The 18,367-nt window shown below is 33.0% G+C and overlaps 1 protein-coding gene across 7 annotated transcripts in view; it reads right to left on the bottom strand.

Annotated features, from left to right (window-relative positions):
* The window catches only part of LOC126745572 (four and a half LIM domains protein 2-like), a 319,413-nt gene that overhangs the window by 54,189 nt on the left and 246,857 nt on the right, over positions 1–18,367 (bottom strand). For 6 of the 7 annotated variants that reach the window (XM_050453469.1, XM_050453471.1, XM_050453468.1 and 3 more), the window contains 2 exons: positions 16,812–17,012; positions 10,565–10,739 (listed from right to left, as the gene is read on the bottom strand). In XM_050453469.1, the coding sequence (XP_050309426.1) occupies positions 10,565–10,739; positions 16,812–17,012 (376 nt within the window). The remainder of the gene's footprint in view (positions 1–10,564; positions 10,740–16,811; positions 17,013–18,367) is intronic. The other variant, XM_050453474.1, reaches the window with a different exon arrangement.

Below are 18,367 nucleotides of genomic sequence, written 5' to 3' on the forward strand. Positions count from 1 at the left end.
ATAAATATTGGAAGAATGGAAATGGGTCTTAAGTCATTGAAACCCTTTACAATATTCGTCTTCGATACTGGCACAATATCAGCCCGTTTCCATTCACAAGGAAATAGAGAATTTGCTATACAATTATTTATTAGATGACAAACATATTTTAAAATAAAAGGACAGCAAAATATTAAAAAAATTACATGTATTCTATCAGAACCAACAGTCTTGATTTGGGTTAAATATTTAGACACTTCAGTTTCTGAGACAATGAGAAATTTAAAACTTTTAGATTTTGCACCAGTAACTAGTTTTTCATAGGATCTATGAATTTCAGCAGAAGTATTACTTAGGGGTATGTTATTTACGAAAAAATTATTAATGTCAGTAGGATTACATATTGTACCAGATAAAATATCTTTTTTTGTTTTGAAAAAATATTGAAATTCTTTAATGTTTTCCAGAATATTTACTATTTCCATTATTAAGATGTTGCTGTAAAAAGATTTTTTCTCTCTACATATATGCTTAGTAATATAATTTCTAAGTTCTTTACATTCATTGTATTTCATAATCTCATGAAACTTTGAATGACTTGTTAACACTTAAAAGTTAGGTTAAAATCATTTAAAAAATTATTTACATGTTCCCTAGTTCCAACTGCGAATTCTTGTGCTTTATTCCAGTTATGAGCAGAAAATATCAAAGCTGTATTGTCAGCATAAGCAATTACCTTTCCATCTAAGTAAATAGTATATGGTATTAAAGAGAACTGCCCCAATACGGTCGTTTGAGGTATACCTGTTTTTATTATTCTTGGTTATCTAATACAATTTCTTATTTTAACTTATTGAACCCTTTCACTTAGATAATTCTGAAAGATATTTAACACTGGACCCATCACAACAACAGTCTGTAGAACATTCAGGAGCTTTGATTGGCATACAATATCAAATGCCTTTTCTAAATCCGGAAAGACTGCAATGACCTTTTTTCCTTTATTTAGATGACTTCTTGTTTCTTTAATCATTTCGTAGATAAAGCTGAAGTACTAGAGTAAAACCAGAATCATTTTTATACAACACTTTATTTGATTTAAAATAAATTCTGGCTAAATTATTAATTATACTAATGAAACGATATTTGACAATGTTACCTGAGATATGACCTGTTTCAAATAATATCAACTTTTGTTGTGTATCAACTAATGTAATGCTTTAATTATTACACCTGATGTAATTTCATCTATTCCTGGAAAGAAATTAAATTTTAAATTATTTAGATTTTCTAAAAATTTCAAATGCAAAGCCTAATTTGAATATTGCATCATACCGTCAGATAAGCATATCCAAGTAATTAACACTATTAACATAAATGATTAAAAAATAAAATTTGCAAAATAATTTTATTTTTTATAGTAGCTAACCAATGAGATCATCCCCAAAATAAAACGCGATGATGCAAAGTAACGGCACCCATATTCGACTTTTATATCGGATGTGATTTATGTATTCTTACTTTTGGAGAATACCACTTTAACATTATTTATGCCTTAAAATATTAACGGATGTCAGCTGCGAGCCCACGCGACTCTGTAGGCCGTCTGTTTTTTTTGTGGTATTTATTGTTTTTTATGTGGTATGCGTCATTTTTTGTCAAGTTTTTTTTTACGTTATTCAAGTTCAAGTAAAGATATTACAAAAGGCACAACTATCTAATTTCTTATTTTTGGCTCACGTTTTATAAACCAATACGTTTATTTGAACGAAAATCATTCTGCACAGAAGCTGCACTTATTTGCAGTTTTGGTGCCTTATTTGGAAACAGATCTTGTCTTGTTTAAGTCTGGTTGAACAAGGAAAGTTTATTAGGCACTATATCAAGTAAGTGATTTCGAAATAAACTATTGTTTATGTTATTAATATTTTATTCATCTTCTTAAAATTGTATGTACTCTTAATTCTTTTCAACCTTAAAATACAGGGTGATTCATGAAGAATGGGCAATCTCTGAACTGGAGATACGAGCCACCAAAATATGGCAATTGAGCTTAATATGTCTTATACAAAAGTTGCAGGTTTACGAGATACAAGGCATTTAAAGTTGGAATTTTAATTTGAAATTTCTTAATAATTTTGTGATTTTAAACAGCATTGTCTTGAAAGTTGGCCACTTTATACGTTTTGACATGAAAATTACGAATTTTGTGGTGAAGTTAGCATTATTTATACAGGGCGTTAGTTACACCCTGTTACTTAGGTAAATTACAACATATCTTTTTTGCCTAATCAGTTATGGCTAAAACGACTAGAAAATCTAAAAGGCAGTTCAATTTGGAATAAAAAAGGTACTCTTGTTTATTTTTACTCTATCAGTTTTTAAGTTATTTGCATTTTAAACATTCAGCGTAAATAATCCTAAGCCACCTTTATTACATTGGCTTAATAGGAATTTATTACTCTATTATCTTTTAAATTACTACTATGCTGGGTAACAAGAGTAAAGACAACAAATAACAATCAGTAATAATATTAAAAGAAAACTTCAAAGTCAATGCTCAAAATGCCTGCTTTCCACTTCAATACACTTTGTAAGGCATCTCCTTAAAGATCTTTGAATATGAAATAAAATTTGTCGATTATTTTTGATATTATTAGCAGCTTCTTGAATTTTCTGTCGTAATTTTTCGATGGAATTAATTGTATCTTTGTAAACCATGTCCTCCATGTGTGACCATATTGAGAAGTCTAGAGGGTTTAAGTCTGGACTAATAAATTCACTGTCACGCCCAATCCACCGGTGAGGAAAATGTTCATTCAGGATATATAATGAAATTATCTTCTTTAGAAACGATGTAAGCAGAATATTATATAATCATTTAATGAGTTTAATCTTGACCCCTTCGTAGATAGGTCTGTTAATTCATTTAAATTAAGACTTAAGGTGCTGAAATTGTCTATAGGGTTATGTTTTACGTTTTTGTATGTTTTGCTTTTTATATTTATGGTCATTTTCATATTATTAATTATTGTTATATTCTTTGCCACTTATTGGTATTGGTATTATTAGTGCCGTTGAAATAAATAAATAAAAAAAAATTATGTTTGGGCTTATTGGTACTGAAGCAAATTCAGTTTTCAGGAATTTTTGTTGAATGAGTCAGTGGCTCAAGACTTATTTTAATGACATTGACAAGGCGTGCTGTAGACGCATATAGCTGCCTTATTCAAAAGCAGTATACTTTTACCCTGATTCTATTTTTAAAAGCAGGACATATAATTCGAACAAATCGACTTTTAGGACATTTATACCTTAAAGTACATGCAAGATGTTTGACACCCAAAAAAAAAAACCATTAAAACAGTCAGGCGACATATAGAATCGAACAAAATTGAGTAATTGAATAACTATCGCCATCTATCATCAGCTGCGATCGCTAACTTAAAATTCAGTAGGTATAAAGAGCGCAATGTCAGTCATAGATAATATATTAATAACTAGAATGTCAGTGTACAAGCAGCAGTTGCTAAAAGTAGACGTCTCAAAAGGGCTGCAGTGACCGAAAAAATGAATTCGAAATTAAATAATTTTTTTTGTGCATAGTTTATACCTTTTTTGTTTGCTGATGGTTTATAATCTACGCCAGCGTACGCTGCATTGAGCCTAGAATAAAAACAGAATTCTTCATGGAGCTCATCATGACAATTTTTCCAAGCAGTTGAAGAATGGTCTTGATCAACTCCCTTGAATAAAAACAGAATTCTTCCAAGCACTTGACCAAGACTAGAATAACTAGAGAAGAACCGAAATAATGATTCAACAATATAGATCATCTAATGTATGTATGCACAAGACGTTTGCGTTAGAATGATTCCTAGAAATGTTTTTTTATTAAAAGTGGAATTTTGTGGGTGTATGGTCAATTGTTAAAGAAAACTATTTATTTCTAGCCAAAGTTTCGAATTACAGTAGAGCGTCGATTATCCGAAAGCCGGTCATCCGAAACGTCGGTTTACCAAAAGGAAATATGACGCCTTTTTCGGATATAAAAAATAAAAAAAAGTACAAATGAAATAGAAAAGTTTAATAGAAATGACTCAGAGAGCGACGCAAGGGACCTTCATGATTTTGGCATTTTCCGTGTCTTCAATTAAAACACCAGCGGCCGGCATCTAATCAGTTTGTTTGTTTATTGACGTTGACTGACTTCAGTGTTGTTTTAACGGTTCGTGCTGTTTTTTTTTTGTGTGACTCCTAGCAATGCCGAAACGTAAACGGGTTGTGCTTAGTCTTTCTGACAAACTTAAAATTTTGGAACGATTAAAAAAAGGCGCAAGTGGATCAAGTTTAGCTCGAGAGTTTGGTATTGGGAATTCAACGATACGATAACTGAGATTAAAAAAAACAGTGAATCTATCACAAAGTTTGCTTGCGTGCTGGACAGTGAAGGTGGAAGTTTGCATAGAAAAACAATGAAAATAGCAGAAAATCAAAACCTAGACACTGCAGTTTACTCATGGTTCATGCAGATACGTGCTCAAGGTCAACCAATAAATGATCCTTTGATTTGCGAAAAGGCATTAGAAATGAACAGAAAGCTTGGGGAAAATAATGATTTTAAAGCATCAAAAGATTCAAGTCTAGGCACGGAATTAGAGAGCTAGATATTCAAGGGAAAAGCTGTCAGCTGACATTGAAGCTGCTGAAAAGTTCAAAGAAAGTTTTAAGAGTTTGCTTGTAAAGCAGTGTTATAAGGACAGTAACGTCTACAATGCAGACGAAAGTGGATTATACTGGAAGAGAATGCCGACCAAATCCCTTGTCTCTAAAAAAGAAATGGCAGCGCCTGGATTCAAAGCAAGCAAATCCCGCATAACAGCCATGGTATGTGGAAACAATACGGGCAGACATAGACTATCTTTGCTGATCATAGGAAAATCTAAGAATCTAAGATGCTTCAAAGGAATAAAAAAACTGTCGCTTATTTACAAAAACCAAAAAAACTCTTGGATGGACATTCAAGTATTTATTGAGTGGTATGACGCTGTATTCATTCCAGAGGTAAAAAAACATCAGATAGAAACTGGAGATACTGGAAATGTTTTATTAGTGATTGATAATGCTCCATGTCATCCCACAAACCTTTCACTTGAGCGAAAAGATGGAAAATTTAAGGTGATTTTCTTGCCACCCAATGTTACCTCAGTCCTTCAACCTATGGACCAGGGGGTGATTGAAGCCTTCAAACGTTACTACAGAAAAGCGTTACTTCGTAGTGTCCTAATCGGCCAAGAGGAAGATAAAACAATTCTTGAAATATACAAAGTTATTAACTTGAAGGATGCTGTTTACATGGCAGCAGAAGTGTGGGCTAATGTCAAAGCGACTACTCTAAAGAAATCCTGGAATAAGCTTTGTCCAGCAGTTGAATCCGAAGCTAGCCCTATATCTGAAGAACCAACAAATGAAAACTTTGTTTTAGAAATGGTTGAGTTGATAAAAGAGGCTTCAGGATTTGAAGAATGTGACCAAGAAAACGTGCATGAATGGTTAGAATTTGACGAGGATGATCCTGGCTACGAATTGTTGACAGACGACGATATAATAGCACAGGTTCAAGTTCCTGAAGATGACGACGATGAAGACAAAATTAGTGATGACATCGTCTCAGCTGAAAAATGTCCGTCTAATGAAGAAACCTTTAAATGCTTTGAGACTGCTATTAAAAGGTTAGAACGCCAAGACGAATGCGATTCTGTGCAGTTGCTGTCTTTAAAACGCCTAAGAGATTTGGCGGCAAAAAACGAGTCTCAAAACTTGAGCAAACAAATATGTTCGACTTTTTTTTAGATTAGTTTTGTACTATCATCACATCTAAGTCACTTAACTAAAAAATGTTTAGACATATGTATTTATGTACCGTATGTGCAATCCCTATTTTAATGTGTATGAGTCTATTCATAATATGTACTGTACTCTAGTGTATCATTAAAAAGCATTACATACATAATATGTATTCCTAATCCAATGACGTTCGCAAATGTTCGTTTATCCAAAAAATCGATTATCTGAATACCCTCTGCACCAATTGTTTCGGATAATCGGCGCTCTACTGTATATTTAATTAATCTTCAGGGCTCCAAGCCGTAGTTCTCTCATATCATAGTTAAAGGGCGGTTACGTAGAGGAGGTATTGCAAGTAAAATATAATAAAATATATAACGTGGAACAAACCAGTGTTTACTTTTTATGTTTTTTTTTTTGTAGTTAAAGAAAGTTATTTTTTTAATGAGGCAGAAAAGGAAAGTCTCGAAAAAAAGAATTATAGGAGAAAGGCATTAGTAAAAATCGTTTTTGAGATTTAGGCATCGCTGCAAAACGAACAGCGGATGAAAATCGGCACAAACACCAAAACAGGTTGATGCGGCTCTTGCATGCGGCCGATATGCAATGAACACTACATAGGTTTCTGCACTCATAATAATATATACAGGCTGGGGAATTGAAGATCACGCATTGTCCAAAATATCGGCAATACCGCTTCCTCTCGTCGATGAGTAGCCGAATTCGGTCGTCTGCTGTTTTTATTTTTATAGAATAACAATAATAATATCCGCATGCGTCATTTTGCTGTGTGACTGCACTGTTGAATTTTCAAGCGCTATTATTTTTTTCTAAACTTTTTATGGCTGTTTATACTCCTTCCGAAAGAGTTCAAATTATTAAATGGTTTTATTGAGGTGATTCGGCAGTACAATGTAGGGATTTGTTTTCAATTACATTTAAAAATAAACCGATCGTTTGCGATAAAGCAATTTAAAATGTGATTTCGAATTTTGACATCTTTTTTTCTTCAAAATTGTCATAAATGCTACTTTAAAGTGCAAAAACCTTCTATATGAAGTTGAAAACTTTCTTCAAGAATGACTGCAAGGAATGCTTTGTAGTATCCTAAAGGCGAATTCAATACGAAAGTAAGTGTTGAAGAGGAACAGGGTGTGGATCATAAACCTGTTATACAAACCAGTATTTGGAAAGAACATGGGTACAAATGTTTTAAATACTTAAAAACTCAGGATATATTTCCCGAAGACCAGTGGCGAAGAATGAAAGTTTGTGACACCATGATGGAAAATTTTTTATGAAATATTCTATTTTTAGATAAATCTCCTTTTCCATTAGATCGGAAGCACAATCACTACATTATTCGAAATTGAAATTCGAAATTGACTCCATTATTCGAAATTGACTTGATATCTTGGAGGACCATATGATAGGGCTATTTTTAATTCAACGTATTTTAAACTCCTAAAAATACCTTGAGTGGCTGCAAACTCAAGTTCTTCCTGCCATTCCAATCCTCCCTGATCTGGGATCTATTTTTAACAAAACGGCTGTCCTGTTCATAATATAATTATAATAAAAGATTTTTTAACATACTTTTCCTAAACGTCTTATTAGTGGTGCTGGCGATATTAAATGGCCTCCTAGATCTCTAAATTTGTCCCCAAATGATTTTTAATTTTTAGAATTACCTTAATGAGACCATTTACAAACACGAATTTAGTTGGCCTATGAATTTAGACGAGTTGCGAGAGAAAATTGTTGAATGTTCCAATTCCATTTCACCAAAAGCTCTTTTAGAAGTACGAAATGGCTTTTATGATAGATTAACTTATGGTTTAAGTTAATCTAAGGAATGTCTGTTTCAGCCTTTTATTTAAATATATTTTTAACAGTTTTAATTTTATTTTTGTATAGTATTTAAATCTTTCTACATTTAGCAGAGATTAAATTTGATTTCAATTAAAACAACGCTATTTTTTGTTATGCAATACATAGTATAATAAGCATTTTGAGATTACGATTCTGGGTTGTACACTGATATAATGTAAAGAAATTTTAAGTTCCCCCATAAAAGTCAGACGCTTACTAAAGTTATACTGATAAACAACCACATAATAGACGAGTAGCAGAGCGTACGAAATGCATGCCTGCGTATTGCCATATTTATAACTTTAAGCACCTCTCTATGCATAATGATCTTTAACCGGTTTTATACCTATATTTTCATACGGCAATTTGATGAAATATGTAAAAATACGTGATAATTTATTTAAAATTTTTTAGCAAATAATTCTTTTTTTTTGTGAGCGGCGATATTAATATTTTTCTACACAACTATAGTACCTATTTTGAGAACACTAAATCTAATTTTTTAAGTTTAAATATTAAAAATCACGTTATTTATAAATTTTGAAGTAAAAAATCGATTTGTCCTCGTTCCTTTTTCAACATTTTTCAACAAATTAAAAATTAACAAATCAGTATAAATAAATAGTTTACTTTAAGTAGGAGAGTATTTACTTAAGTAGGTTTAGCAACGGACGACGTGATGGTCCTAGCCAACACATGTACTTAAATGTATCGCGATACACGTTCCGGTTGTAACGCGCATTTTTAGTAATTTTCACCTAAATTATTGCATTAAATATCTTGTTTTAACACAGTTAACAATTCGCTATATGATTTTTTAGACATGCTGTAATAATTGAAAAACTTATCATTATACTGCCGAATATTTGTATAAAATATAAAATATAGGATGCGTTTCCACCGCATCCGTTGAAACCGGATTGTGTATACCCGCACTTACTTAAGTAGGAACTTGAAGAGGACATATAAACTACATCTGGTAGTATTTTTGCAACGAAATATTTATTAACGACTGAGCAAATCAAACTAACGTAACAACCATTGCAAATAATCGCCAGAATATTCTCATTGCCATATTCATGATAAAAAAACATCTATTGTTGCTAGATGCAAAGGTCCTAAGATACAATAGCTCATCTCGCATATTTGCGCACCTTGTCCCTCTGTTAGAAAATAACCGATGTATGTGTTACATAAATAATTTTGTAACTCATACAGGCAAAGTGATTTTCTTATGAGAAATTCTATTTGCTATTGCAAAAATTAAGCACAAGCAAAATGTTGTATTTTTGGAATGCGTTTAGTAACATAACTATCTAAACAATTGCCATATAAAGAATCGCAAAGGTAGATTGTAAGGAATCAACCAGTCGCAGAGTTTCAATTTCACTTTATGTTTCAATTATATCTTTAGGCGTAAGAATGCAATACACATTTTTAAATTGTGCTGCTTCATATTCACAAAAATGAAGATCAGAATTCACTATCAAGTCTCCTCTATAGATTTTAAGGAGTTCGACCTGTTACTATTAATTTTTAAATTAAGCTGATTACGAGCCATTGATTTCGCTTCCAAAAACATGATTCTATGCAGTTAATTTTTGATCATCAGAAAGTTTAAAAAGATGAATCAAACTTTATTAAGTTACTTGATGTTGCCAAATGACTTCTATTAAAAATGAAGAATAGAGTTTTGTAGAGCTACTTTAGAACTACCTTAGAATACCAATTTTGCCTCTGAGTAATCCATTAAGATCAGAACATAAAGTTAGTCATCGCCAACATCTCTCATCGCATACAATTAAATCCTTTATGAAAGCCTGACAGTTAAAAAATAGCATTCGACAGCTCTTTCGAAAATTTTTGAGTATACTACAGTATACTATACTCCTGAGGGTCTAACACGACCAACTTTAGGCAAAGAATTAACAAGCGCATACTTCCAATTATCCGGTAAGTAAGAACTTTTAAGACGTTACTATTCCGTTAAACTTTAATTTGTTACTAAAATTAATGCCACATGAACCAGCGGCTTGAATTTTAATAGACTGTACATTGACAGTAAATTTAGTGATCTAAATGTAAGGACACAGGACCAATTTTTTGATGTAAACTTTACAAAAAGATCCGATATTTGAATATCTTTTACTCCTACACAATTTTTCACATTTATTACGTTCGTTTATCAATTAGGGAAGCTGAATTATCAGAAATCTGTGGAGGTTCTTGAATTAGCTGATTTTTGGCTAAATTTGTACTTCACTAATTCCAAATATTCTATGGCTATATTGCTTACGTTTGAAAAATGTCATTAGAGCCTTTATAGCAAATCATCTCTTGATACGGTATATATGCTTATTAGAGTAGTTTCAAGGTGATCATGAAAAAATCAATTCAAGTTTGAATTTAAAGGGCTAGTTATACTATAGCAATATTTTTGTTTTTTTTTGTCTAATTTTAATAAAATGCATTCTAATGAGTCAAGGCAAGTGGAGGCTAAAGCTGCATACCGTATGTTTTTTTTTAATAAAGAAAGCAACAACCTGACCACGTGTGTTGTATCTGTCTTCTATGATTATATTAGTTTAAGAAGCCGTTTTGTATGATAAATGCCAATGTTATAAAACCAAATGTCGCCAAATGCCAATGTTGATAAAAGCCCATGTCTCTCCTCACTCTTCCCCACTGTATAAGTGAGTTGGGCATTTTTTAGATAGATAAAACAGCAGTACTTTACTCTCAACGGCATTTGCATATAAAAGTGCGCAGAAACGAAACCATAGATTTTATTAAAGTTACTCATATACTGAAAGATTTCCTAACTGTTTTTATTTAAAATATCAATAAATAGAAAAGAAATGCTTACCAGCTCTAAAGATTTCGTGGCATCCATCGCACCTGGATGCGAATTGCTTATCGTAGCAGAGTCCACAGTAGATGCGGTCACCTTTGGATCCGAACTGCTTGTCTACCAAAGAGTCGCCGCAGGTGGTACATAAAAAGCAAGCTTCGTGCCAATGCTTGTCTTTGTAGGACAAGTCCTAAAAATAAGAATTGCTTATTGTAATTACGTTGGTAGAGAGATTTTATCTATTATATAAGGATTGATAACTATACTATGTACCAAAAAAATCGATCACACTTTATTTGTCTTTGGTATTTGATTTAAGTCAGTTAAAAAATTAGTAAGTACAAAAATGCTAAAAGTTCGAAAAAAAAACTGAAAGAGGTTGTTACTCTGGATTCTTCGTTATGGGAGAAAATTCGTTCCTGAGAGCAAACTGGGCAAATGGCACGGGAGAAGAGGTGCTTTTATGTGGAGATCGACATAATACTTTAAGATCGATAGGAAACAACGTTTTTTTAGAAAAGGTAGACTATAGAATACAAGTGTATTTAGGATCATCTTCTCAGACGAATCTCGATTTTGCCCATGCGATGTTCGCAGAAAAGTCAGGCGTGGATGACGTGAAAGGCGCTTATGTGAATTTGCTATTGGTGGAGCAACAGCCCTTACCAAGAGAGCGATACTGTAAATTCATATTATGAATCTTGGAGTCATATAAATGAAGTGAGTATGTCACATTTTTGAATTTGGATAAGAACAAATGCGAAATTTTAAATGAAAATCTAATTAATCTCTTTCATCTTTGTCTAAAATACTAGAAAAAAACACCAATTTATTTGAGTCTTTTAATTTATTTACTCATAATCAATGCGGCTTCAGAAAAGGCAAAAACTTTCCTCAGGCCATTCTAGCTCTTATTTCCAACATTATTGATTCCCTCTATAACATGCGCTTTAACTCTTTAATCTTTTGGGAGCCATAATATCCTAAAAGCAGTATTGTTGCTAAAACTTTTACTGCATAGCTTTTCTCCTGGCAGTATTAATTTCAGTAGGTGGAGGTGAATGAAGCAGTGACGGCTCCTTCTTAGGGTCAATTGGTCAATGACCCCCCTAAAATAATCTCATAAAAATACCAATTTTATTAAAAATATATTTTATCTAAAACTTCACTGTGAATTATAAAATTCTCTAAGCAGTCTGCATTGGCAAAACAAATATATTAGCAAAACAAATAAATATATTACTAACGTCGCGCCTTGCGCTCATCACACAAGCCCGTGGCTGGGCCGTATTTTAAATTGTCCCTATACAGTGCTAATGGCTTATGGAAAAATTTGCCGCCCGCACTTTGACAAAAAAAAAAGAAAAACTACTACAGCTACAGAGGATCCAAAGCGACGAACTGCACTGGAAATTTGTGATATTATTATATCTGAAATAAATCACAGGTTTGGTTTCAATGTTCATCTCATGATTTCACAGTTATTCTACACAGAGAAATTTGAAGCATACACTACCAACTTTCCGCAAAATATTTTAAATATGGTGAAGGCTCATTATCCCACAGTAAATATTTCCAAACTAAAATCGGAACTTGAAGTCATATATTGTCGTGAGGATTTTGGCAATAGTGCCGGTGCAGTAGCCATACTTCAGCTTTTTATTAACATGAATTTGTCTGAAACATTTTCTGAAGCAGTGAAATTATTAAATATTTTGTGCACACTCCCTATGACAACCGTGGAAAGTGAGAGATGTTTTTTTACTTTAAAAAGAGTAAAAACATTCCTGCGTAATACGATCGGACAATCTAGACTAAGTGCCTTGTCTATGTTGAGCATTGAGAAAACGCTTGTCAAAAGCATTCCAAATTTCAATGAGAAGGTCATAGACTATTTTGCAGAACTAAAGGATAGGAGAATTGACTTAAAATATAAAAATATTTAAGGTAAGTTTCATTTTAATAAATTTACAATTTATTATATAAATATTCCTTTATATCAGTCGATAACCTATTTATACCCTTTTTCCTATATTTTTATTTCAAATATTTACTCTAATAAAAAGCCAAAGTTAATTTTCGGAAAACGATTTAAGCATTTAAAGTTATTTTTACCCACTTAATAGGGTAAATATCTCGGTAAATATTATTGAGTTTTATCTAAGTCTGTATTTTTTATCTAACATATAAATGCTAAAAGATCTTTCAAATACTTTAAAAAACCTAAATAAAAAAGTTTGATTTGTTTTTTTTATTAGAGTAAACTATAAGTTTTCAAACCAAAATGACCCCCCTGAAGATTGACCCACGAGCCGCCACTGGAATGAAGTGAGGTCAACAAAGAGTAGGATCACAGTAGGAGTCCTACGTGGGGCCATCTTAGTATCAATTTACTTTCTTGCAGACTCACTGACTTAAGTGTTACACCGAGAAGGAATAAACTTCAACTTACTTTTTTTGGAAATGAGGTAGTCTTACATTAAGAATGAAACGAAAACTTTTGCAAGAATTTTTATAGAGTAATAAGAAAAAAATTAATAATGTGTTTGGGACCTCGCAGCTGAATAGAGTAAGGAAAGGTACTCAATGCCTGGTTGTGGTACCTCATTCCAAGCAACTCAAACTTCTTGGATTAACTGTGGCAGAGTCTATCGCAGATGGTGCAAAATGGTTAGTCTCCTCCCCATGATATCCCACACGTGTTCAATGAGATTTAAATCCGGTGAACGGGGTGTCTAAGGCAAGACAGTAACGTCTGCTTCTGTAAGAAAGTCCGTAGTTTGACCAGCAATATGAGGACGTGCGTTGTCTTGCTAAAAAATGTGGACAGCCCTCTAGATAAGGCAGTAAAGTGGCTTGTAGAAAATCATCAACATAACGCGAAGCAATCATATTGCCTCAAACAAAGAGAAGAGAAGGCGGCTACCATAGGCGATAGCCTCCAAACCATTACTCCAACAGTCCTGCGTATATGCCTCTCAACAGCAAATCCAATGTGCCATCGTGCATACCTAGACAGAATCACGATTTTTTGCTGAAGATGACATTATGCCATTCTGCCTCCTAATGTTGCTTGTTCAAACGTTGACGATAGTGGTCCGCAGTCAGAGGAAGGACTAACCTTCTACAGTATGAAAAAAGTTCAAAGACTCGATTGCGACAATACAGTGTACGATTAGCAACAGGTCTACGTTTTTCTCCAAACCAATGCTCGGCGATTTGATGTATAGTAGCAAAGAAAAGCCTATCTTGACGCTCTTAACCAGTTGGCCTGCTTCGTATTCCTCTACCTTCTTCTATTCCTATCCGACACACATGTATGACCGTCATTGCGTGGTGATAATTTTGACGTCTGCGAACTGGAGGTATTTTATTATGATTAGCACTAGTAAACGGACCAGCTATAAAAGAAAGATAAAATTTTAAAAATGGTAAAAACAAAGATGACGCCGTTGTTGTTATCATAGCATGCTTTTAATATAGTCATTATGTTTCCGAAAAATCAATTGGTGTCCAGTTGAAAACCACTATTCCTTCTGAGTGTAACACTTCTTATGTCAGTAAATATACATACATGTTCTTCCAAATCATCAAACTTTAGCAAAATATAACCACTTTGATGATGACACTACTAGCTCAATTTTAACTTAACTCATGCGACTGTGTAAAGATGGACAAACACAACCCCAGTAATGGTTTGCCTCCAATAAGCTACTACTAGTTCCAAAAACTAAATAAATTAATATTATTTATGAAAGAGGTAAATATTAGTAAGATGCTGTGGAGGTCGAGACTCTAGGGTATTATACCTATTTTTATTGGTTTACTCATTGTAGTGCGACCTCAAATTAGATGAACTAGATCCAACTAGCTAAGGTTAAAGCGACTCACAATTAGGTCATAAATAATGCCCTTGATATCTAAAATGATGGAAACAAAAAACACATAATAGTAGAAAGACAAATTTAAAAAAATATTTGAAGAAGAGTTAGCAATACATCGTATTTGGATCTTACCTAGTAAATCTAATTGTACTTACAATAAATGAATATATAAATTTATTCGCTTCATTGAAAAAGTAAAAAATTTAAATAAAAGAATATTACAGTGTGAAATAAAAAAGTGAATCACTGCATATATCTCCCCAGGAAGTGTGATTCCAAAACATTGCGAAATGCGGGAAAAGATTATATAAACTTGGTTTCAAATGGCAGGTGAATGTGCATTTTTTTCCATTATACATGATAGAGTTTTTAACTAATTCTGACCGTGAAGTTTATAGATAAAGATCACGATCCCCAGCTTTTCTAGAACTGCTGATAAATGCCTGCGAATTAGGCAAATGGATTCAAATCGTCAATAATAGACAGATCTAGATGTTTAACTCCCTAGAAACCGATCTAAATGCAAAAAAAAAGCAGAGCTTAATTTTTTGGAAAAGGCATCGATGTGCAAGTCCCATTTTAAAAACTTGTCCTTAAAATGTAATAGATTAAACAACGGCTAAATTGGTGTTATGTAGTACAAAAAGTTCCAATATATTTATTTATATATGACAAGACTTTAGGTTTAGAAATGAAGATTTAAATCGCATCACGATTTAATGGTGGCTGCCGTACTTTTGTATATAGCACCTTAATATCCACGTTGCTTCAAGTACAACTTGTATCGTATCTGCAAAGAAACATATTTACCGCTGATATCCAGACTAGCGATGTCATTTATAAACAAAATATGCCCTAGAAATAAACCTTGGGGTACCCCACATTCTTTACTCTTAGATGTCTTAAGGTCATCCCTTACAAGCTGACTTCTGTTACTAAGCTATCGCTTAAACCATTCAAGCAGTATTCCTCTGAACCCGTAGTGCTGCCACTTAATAATTAAGATATTATGATTTACACAAGAAGAAAAGCTTTAGAGAAATCGCAGAAAATTGTTACTATCGAGTGATTCTTACTTAGATAAGAGTACACCCTACTAAAAAGGGAAAACATGATATTGTGGGTGTATTTGTTACTCAAGAATCCATCTTGATGGGGAGTAAGTATTTTATATTTAAACAGAAAAGGATTAGTAACCAATCTTTCAATAATCTTGGATAACGGGGAAAGGAGTGCAACTAGACGATGATTCGAAACTTGATCGCTATCATCTCCTTTAAGTAATTTAAAACGACTTATTCATTAAATTTGTAAGATGGTTTAAAGTACATTCTGGCGGATTCTGTATCCTGCCACCGCTTATATATAATATCTACTCGGAGAAAAGGACATTTGAAGAATTTCGCTGAATGGAGAATGAATGAAATACATCCGGTAAGCAGCTGATGCAGTGTGGTTTTTACTGATAATATAAAAAACTTACAAGAACTAATGAACAAAATAAAAGACGTCAAATCAATATTAATAAAACTAAATTTATGGTAATCAATAAAGAAACTAGTGGAAAATAAGGCTTAACGATCAAAAACACCGTATCACATTACACAAAATCACCGTATCTGAACCTTGATCAATGATAATTGGGACCACTCACAGGAGACCAGGTTGAGAATAGAGAAAGCAAGGGCCCCCTTCAACCAAACGGATAAACTGTATGAAAGTCACAATCTCAACATCCACATGAAAATCAGACACCTCTGATGCTATATTTTCCGATTGATTCTTTTGTATGGGAAGGAGTCATGGAGATAAACCAAGGAAACACAGAAAAGATTTACAAGAGGATGGTGAGAATATCATGGTGGATAGGGTGATTAACAATGCAGTGATAAAGAGAATGAACAAGGACTTGGAAGTAATGAACTTCATAGAGAAGGAATCCCTCATTATGAGGAACGAAAGCAAATATCGCTATTTAAAGTCCGTTCTCCAAGGGAAAGATTATGACAGAAAACCACCCGGAAGAAGGAGAATATCATGACTTAAGAACATAGTTCTCAAAAACTACTACCGAACTATTTAAAGCAGCCGTGAGCAAAGTCATCATATGCAGGATGATGGCCAATATTCGTCACGAATGAGCACTTGAAGAAGAATTTTTGATTATAAATGATAATTGTCTTTATTTAATTTAGTGGATAATAATTGGTTTAACTTACAAAAATGTTATAACGTTTAGTTCTTAATAAATAAAGTTTACGATATTTTTAGAAATATCGGACCCAAAATAGAACCTAGAAAACATAAACGTACCAAAGAAAATTTTCGTCTTATAGACTTAGAAAATTACTTACTAGAATAAGTAAAGCTCTACCTACCTTAGAATCGATCCCGATAGTTCTACCACACTTTTCGCAAGCGTTGGCGAATACGGACTCGTAGCAGGACACGCAGTACGGATGATCGTCCCTGAGAACGTAACGCTGTCCGGTTAAACTTTCGTCGCATTGCCAGCAGCAGAAGTGTTGCGCATGCCAGTCTTTGTTTACGGCCTTGACATACTCTCCACTGAAAATCAGCTGCAAAAAAAAGTTTAGACATGAGACCATATATATTAATTTTATTATTTTTCGCTTATGAATTTTATGAGAAAATTAAAAGAATGGTCGATACGTTGGTGTCAACTTTAACCACTGGTTCAATTACTTAAACGTTTCATTGGAGAAGAAGTATCAGAAAGAAAATAAAGATTTAAAGTTATCTGCAATATCAATGTTCAAAAATTAAATTAATTAATACTAACTTTGCAGTGTTTATCTTTCTTCTCGTTCCAAAATAGAGAAAAATTAATAATTCATTTAATAATATTCAATGTATATTTTGGCCTCTTGGCCATTCATGTATTTAGATTTTCCTACATCATACGCGTCATTAAGAAAATTTATAAAAAAATGGCACAGTCAGAAGTACGGCAAGACTGACTTTTATGAGTCGACTTGGCAGGACATAAGCTTTTTGCTCAAAATATTAAAATAATTAATAAAGATAAAGGAAAAACAGATAAAAATCTTATGTAGACATACTACAACTAGTCCAGTTCCAGATATACGTAGCTGGTTTCATATTAACACAACAGTTATCTGATAAATAATGGAACCACGAAGAGTTACTGTTACGATATTGTATCTAGCATTGAATTTTTAGTGTAGGACTGTCAATAGTACACAAATATCAAATATATTGGAAAGGCATGTGCCCACTTCTCAACAGCAATGAATAATGCCAGAATAGACTCTCGATACACTCTTATTATTAAAGACATATATGAGTACTGCACCTTGCATGTAAAAATCGATGAAGATTTAATAACAGATCAAGTCAAAACACAGAGAGACAAGGACATACTATCTCTCCCAAACTATTTATCTTGGCCTCAAACGACTTTAAAAAGCTACCGTAGCATAAAATTTTGGAATTAATATCGACGGGAGCTTAATACCGACTAGGTCGTAATAACTAAAGAATGTATCGTGTCAAATCGGACTGAAAATAAACTATACGAAAAAAAAATACAAAAGTATTGAGTAGTGACGAAATTGAAGTGTTAATTGACAACAAAAAAATAGATGTCACGGAGTGCTGTGACATTAGATCAGAACAGGAAAGGAAAATTAGACAGCAAAAATTAAAAGAAGAATTGCACTAACGTGGGCTGCATTTGGAAAGTTAGGATATATACTTAAAAATAAAGATATACTTGAAGAGAAAGGTGCATGATAGCTGTATCTTAGCAGAGACAACTAACCGACTGCAAACCATGACTATCACAGAAAGAACTGATGAAAAACTAACAAAGTTTGTTATAGAGCCGCAGAAAGAGCGATGTTGGGCATTAGTCTAAAAGACAAAATAACAATTAAACAAATAAGAGGAA

This window comes from Anthonomus grandis, chromosome 16 (genome assembly GCF_022605725.1).
Source record: "Anthonomus grandis grandis chromosome 16, icAntGran1.3, whole genome shotgun sequence".
NCBI classification, from domain to species: domain Eukaryota; kingdom Metazoa; phylum Arthropoda; class Insecta; order Coleoptera; family Curculionidae; genus Anthonomus; species Anthonomus grandis.